The 6,818-nt window shown below is 35.1% G+C and overlaps 1 protein-coding gene across 1 annotated transcript in view; it reads left to right on the forward strand.

Annotated features, from left to right (window-relative positions):
• The first annotated feature begins 876 nt into the window (after positions 1-876).
• LOC105290056 (olfactory receptor 4A15) overlaps positions 877-6,818 on the forward strand; it is a 14,106-nt gene continuing 8,164 nt past the window's right edge. Inside the window, exon 1 of the mRNA XM_011357020.2 lies at positions 877-1,776. Coding sequence (XP_011355322.2) covers positions 877-1,776 — 900 coding nt within the window. The remainder of the gene's footprint in view (positions 1,777-6,818) is intronic.

Here is a 6,818-nt window from a genome sequence, read left to right on the forward strand (position 1 = left end):
CTAAATCTCATGATAGATTCAACAGTATGTTTTCTAAACATTGTTTGTAATCTGTTAGAAATTAGAGGATAATGTAGCATCTGTAGAACTTGACTGAGTGACTTTCAAAAATCCAAGGTAATACTATAGTAAGCAGACTTATTTCAAATTTTATTTATGGGTGAGTTTCCACATTTAATCATATATTTATTAGCCATTTAGATGTATTTGTTCTTTAATTGCTTGTTTATGTGATTTATTCACTTTGCTATTGGTTTGTCTTTCATTTGTTAATTACTTAGATCTCTTTGTTTATTTTAGATATTAACTGTGCGTATGTCCTCCAAAATGTAAATCTCTTCCCCAAAATCCTTTTGTCTATTAACTTTATGGTATCTATTCCTAAATCCTTAAAAAAATTTGATATTGTCTATTTGGGATTTCAGTGATTAGTTAAGGAGATTCTTCCACCCCTGTAATGTAGAAAATCATTTCTTTTGTTAACTAGAATGTAAACATAAACCTTGCTTTAGTTTTTCAATAAAATTTTAATCAATTTTTATTTTTGTATAAGTTTTTAGCTATATGTACAATTTTATTAGCTTCCAAATGGACAACTATTTGTGGCAACCTATTTGTTTCATAATGTGTCCTTTTCCCACTAAAGTCTCTAATGACAAGTCTCTCCATTAGTCTCTAACAGTGCTGAGGTTAGGGACTATGTTTTAATCAGCTTGTATTCTTATAATTTCTGAAAGTTCTGTAGCCTAATATATTATAATGCCTATTTGTTGAATGAATAAACAAATTATCTTAAGATTTCAGTAAGTCACTAGCAATTATCGTATTTACAGGTAATTTGTCCTGAACTCTGAAAGTAGATGTACCGAAGGACCTATGGAACAAAGGAACAATGTGACTGAGTTTGTCCTCTTGGGGCTCACTCAGAGCCTTCAGGGTCAGAAAATATTATTTGTTCTGTTCTTGTTCATCTACATTGTGACAATGGTGGGCAACCTTCTCATTGTCGTGACCGTTGTGGTCAGCCCAACCCTCGATGCCCCTATGTACTTCTTTCTTGGTTACTTATCATTTATGGATGCAGTTTATTCTACAACAGTCACCCCAAATATGATTATAGACTTGCTCAATGAGAAGAAAACCATTTCTTTCCAAGCTTGCCTGAGCCAGCTTTTTATTGGGCACTTTTTTGGTGGTGCAGAGATTTTACTTCTGGTGGTCATGGCCTACGACCGCTACGTGGCCATCTGCAAACCCTTGCATTATTTGACAATCATGAATCAACGAGTGTGCATTTTGCTGCTACTGTTGGCCTGGGTTGGAGGTTTTTTGCATGCTGTAGTTCAGCTTCTCTTTGTTTACAATCTTCCGTTCTGTGGTCCCAATGTCATTGATCACTTCATTTGTGACATGTACCCTTTATTGAAACTTGCCTGCACTGACACCTACGTTATTGGCCTCACCGTGGTTGCCAATGACGGGGCCATCTGCGTGGTCATCTTTGTGCTGTTAATCATCTCCTATGGGGTCATTCTGCACTCCCTGAAGAACCTCAGTCAGGAAGGGAGGCGCAAAGCCTTATCCACCTGTGGCTCTCACATCACCGTGGTGGTCCTTTACTTTGTCCCTTGTATTTTTATGTATGTGAGACCCCCTTCTACCTTACCTATTGATAAATCTTTGACTGTGTTTTATACCATTATCACTCCTATGTTGAATCCCTTAATCTATACTCTGAGAAATGGAGAGATGAAAAGTGCCATGAAAAAGCTCTGGACCAGGAAAAGATAATGAGGCAGCAGAGAAATGTATCACCTATTTTCAGTGAAGAATTATCCCTTCATGGAAAGCCATGTGTGATTATTTAACTATAGTAAATTTCAACTCAGGTTTAATAACTTGGGCATGATGAAAAACATTTTTTTCTGTGGGTATTTCTAATGATCAAAATATATTTTAAAGATTTTCATAATTTCCTAATTCAATATATAGTTTTTGTTTAAATATATTTTAATATTTTTCATAATTTCAGAAAATATATGTTCGGTTTTTGTGTGTAAAAGTTTTTTTGTTGAGACTATAGATTTACGTTTTATGTGATGAGTTTGCAATAGTTAATACAATATATTGTTTTTAGTTAATGGGAGATTTTCTCATGGTTCTCTTACATAATGTAATCATTTTAATAATTAATAGTGTTCATTACAGATTTCAGAAAATAAAAAAAGAAATAAGACATAAAACCTTGGTTTACTTTTCTTCACATAAAGATAGCCCACATTAATATTTGAAGTATATATCTTATTTTTGTATCTGCACAATTCTAGGGATATAATTGTTTTCATATTGCTTAGTATGCTAAGGTTGAATAAGAATGATGCTTCAGAATTCTAATATTAATCATGAAGTGGCTAAGTATATAAAATAATTTGAATGAACAAGGAAGATATGCAGAAAAATAACTAAATCTTATGTCTTCTCCTGGTTAGGAAATTATATTATCTTTTCATGTGGATCTACTTAGTCTGGAGTTATGTTTTCATGAAGATGACCCATTAGTTTTCCCAGATAGTTTAGAATATCTGATAATTCCCTTGATGTTTTCAGTATGTCATATCCATTTTGCCTTTAGTGTTTCATAGCCATCCCTCTGTTATATGTGTAAAATTAGAGTACTCCATAATCCATGAGCTTCAAATATGAAATGCAGTACTTGCACTAGATATTTTGGGTGATATCATTATTAAGACAGATGCTGACAATATATACTATTCTTACTGATTTTATTAATGAAATTCAGATTATTCGGTAAATGATTTTCAAAAATTGTTTTTAACCCATCTAGCATTAATTTTGTTGATGATGAAAGGGAGGCCAGACTATATCATTTTATTTGACACAATTCTCATTCATAAAATTCTCTGTATGAATCAGGCTTTAAACAAAATATTATTTGCCAAGAAGATGGTAGGAAGCATGTGGTCAAAGAAATTCATGATTCTGCCTCTCTGTTTAGTCTGAATTCATAAGAGACTAAGGCTAGGGGAAAATGGATGTTTTTCAAGAGGAAATCACACTGCATGAAAACCGTATATACTAAGATTTATCCCTGTTATTACATGGAGGTTTCTTATATCATCCTAAAAATCTTCTCAAACATAACACTATTCACCAAGTAATATCAAACATTTGATTTAATAAAAATGTATATAGTTAATTTCTACACTTTTGCACATTGCTATAGACTGAATGTTTGTGCCCCCCCGCTCCCCGATTCATAAGTTAAATCCTTTATAATGTGGTGTTGTTTAGATGTGGGGCCTTTGGGATGGAGGTGAAGCCCTAATGAATGAGGTTAGTGTCCTCATAAAAGAAACCCCTGAGAGCTCACTTGCTCCTTCTGCCATGTTAGCACACAGCAAAAAGATGGCTGTCTATGAACTAGGAAGCAGGCCCTCATGAGACACTGAATCTGCCAGTACCTTGAGTCATCCCAGCTTCTAGAACTTTTGGAAATTAATGCTGTTGTCTGCCACCTAGTCTAAAGTATTCTGTTATAATAGCCCAAATGGAGTAAGACAGACATTTAGCTAATTTTCAACTTTGTATAGTTATTTCAAGAGATAAGATGAAAATCCTGTTGCATGCTCATTGGTCTTTAAGCTCCCTGGAGTCAGGGAAATTATCTTAATGTCTTTGTGCTCTCTGTTCCCTGAACAATGTCTGAGACACTTTATCAACTTTGTCAATTACTTATATTATTGAAATTTGATCTATTGGAGAGAGAATTTTTACTGATGAATTTTGATGACCTCTTGCTCCATTAAATAAATAAATAAATATATATATGCAGTGTGTGTGTGTGTGTGTGTGTGTGTGTATATATATATATATATATATATATATATGCATTGTGTGTGTGTGTGTGTGTGTGTGTGTGTGTGTGTGTGTATATATATACACACACACACACACACACACACACAATGCATATATATATATTTCCTCTTTGGTATATGCTACAAAAATTTACCTTATATTACTTATGCTATAATTATGGGTGTTTTTATATAAATATGTTATCTAAATATTCTCTTTTTAATATTTTTTCTATCATATCACTCTTGGATAATTTTATTTCTTAGAAGATTTTATAAATTTTAACATCTTGGTTTTTAAAAATTATTTTCAAAAATTGTTTTTAACCCATCTAGAATTAATTTTGTTGATGATGAAAAATTATCTAAGCTTATTCCCCCAAACAGTAAAATAATCTGTCAGCATTATGATTAATTTCTGTAATAATTTGAAAATTTTCTATTTAATATGTCTGTCAAGTTCTATACACCAGAAGGTTCAGTTTTGGGGCCGTTTCTTCTCCTCCTCCTGTTTAGGGAAAACTTGACTGAACAATCCTTCTGGCATGGGCTAAGATCACTCTGTAGTATTCAGGTAATTGCTGGGTTTTTAAGGAGGGTCCAAGATGACTTTGCGCATATGAATGGTGCCTTGGCAGGGATAGCTGGACAACCAGGCTCTTCTGGATCCTCATCCTTTTCCATGTAGATACAGGGCTATATAGACAGAGTCTCTCCAGTGAGGTTGTCTGACTAGTAAAATGGAAGCTCAGGGCTTCTAGAGGAAGAAGCAGAAGTTCTCAGGCCAGTTAAGATCTCATCTCATCTCATCTCATCTCATCTCATCTCATCTCATCTCATCTCATCTCATCTCATCTCATCTCATCTCATCTCATCTCATCTCATCTGATCAGTGTAAAGTCCAAGGTCTAAAGTTATAAATCCAGACTGCTTCTGCACATCAAAGGAAACAACCAACAAAATGAAAATGCAACAACATGGGAGAAAATATTTGCCAAAAATATTTCTCATCAGGAGTTAAATATATGAGGAACTTCTATAATCCAATAGCAAAAATCCTCAAAATAACCCAATTAAAAAATAGGCAAAGGACCTGAATAGAAATATTTTCAAAGAAGACATGACAGTAGCCAATAGGAGCATGAAAATGTGTTTAACGTTGTTAATCATTAGAGAAATGCAAATCAAACCACAATGAGAGTGACGTCAGAAGAAAGGCAGAAAGAGATGTCCTGAGATCTCTCCCTTTGAAATAACAATAAGCTGAACATCCAAAGCTCAATAAATAACACCCCACCTGTACACAAGCATGTCTGACTGAGTGATCTGTGCATATGAGCTTCCAGAGGTCAGAAACACAGGAGTCTCGGGGTAGATTGGGAGGAACAAAGAAGCTGCTTCTTGCAGCCAGAGCTCCCTGAAATTGTGGCTGGTTACCTGAACAGGCCTACCAGAGGGATCTGTGAGCTCCACACAGCAGGGACCAGGGATCAAGGCAGAAAGCGGAGCTGGAACTAACTGTGGAGGGACAACAGCTGGGTCTTAGCATCTGTGGTTGTGAAGCATGAAGCTGAGACACTGAGACTAGCAGCATCCCCCACTCACCATCCCAGAGCGTGCCCTTCCCCACCCCCATATCCTCCAAGACTGAACATCGTGGAGTCCAGGGGAATTTGGCCAAATGCTACCAAAACTGTTGCTAAACTAACAGGGACTGAGACCAAGGGTAGCGATCGTGATTGACTGTAAGAAAAAAAGAATGATAAAGTCTCAAAGCTGGGATCCAAGAGGCTTAGATGCCACCTACTGGAAATCAAAAGAAAAGCACTTTATCAACGGGCTAAAGTGAGACTTCTATATAATAAATCTATTCCTAAAAAAAAAAAAAGCAGAATACACTTCCATTAATGCTGAGGCATAGAAATAGTCCATCAAACACCATGAACAACCAAGGTGACAAGGCAGCTCAGGAAGAAAGAGAAAAATCTCTAGAAAATAAACTTAAAGATATAGAAACATGTTGCAACTTAAATGATAGAGAATATAGGATTGTATTTCTGAGAAAATTCAATGAGATCGACAAAAACTCAGATAAATAATACCAGAAATTGAGAAAAAACTAGATCAGCAGAATGAGTTTTTTTTTAGCAAGGAGACTGAAACACCATAAAAGAACCAACTAGAACTTCTGGAGATGAAGAACACTAACAGAAAGGAAGAATGAAATAACAACCTTTGAAATGATTTCATCAAATGGAGGAAAGGATCAGTGATATCGGAGACAAATCTAGAAATAATTCAGAAATAAGAGAGAGGCAGAAGAATGAAAAAAAATGAAGGAGAAATACAAGAACTAGCTGACCCTATCAGGAAAGGCAACATAAGAATAATGGGTATTCCAGAAGGAGAAGAAAAGGAGATAAGATTAGAGAGCATATTCAGACAGAGTTGATAAGAATTTCTCAAATCTAAGAAATGAAGTGGAGCTTCAAAACGAAGAAGCTAACAGAACACATAATTATCTCAACCCCAAAAGGCCTTCTCCAAGACACATTATATTAAAATTATCAAAAATTAATGACCAAGAAAGAATTCTGAAGGCAACCAGGGAAAAGAAGATGGTAACCTATAAAGGAAAGCACATTAGACTATCTTCGGATTTCTCAGCACAAGCCTCACAAACAAGAAAGGAGTGGAACCAAATATTCAAACTATTAAAGGAATTACTAGCCAAGAATAATGTATCCAGAAAAGCTCTTCTTTAGATATGAAGGAGAAATAAAGACCTTATACACATAAAAAAGGGGAATTCTCCACTATGAGGCCTGCATTAGGGGAAAAACTCAATGAGATTAGGCCTGAAACAAAATTACAAAAAAATACATAACTATGAGTAAGGGAACTAATAGCCAGAAAGAAGCAGAGTAATGCAATGCTTAC

The sequence above is a fragment of the Pteropus vampyrus genome, unplaced genomic scaffold (assembly GCF_000151845.1).
Source record: "Pteropus vampyrus isolate Shadow unplaced genomic scaffold, Pvam_2.0 Scaffold31, whole genome shotgun sequence".
NCBI lineage: Eukaryota > Metazoa > Chordata > Mammalia > Chiroptera > Pteropodidae > Pteropus > Pteropus vampyrus.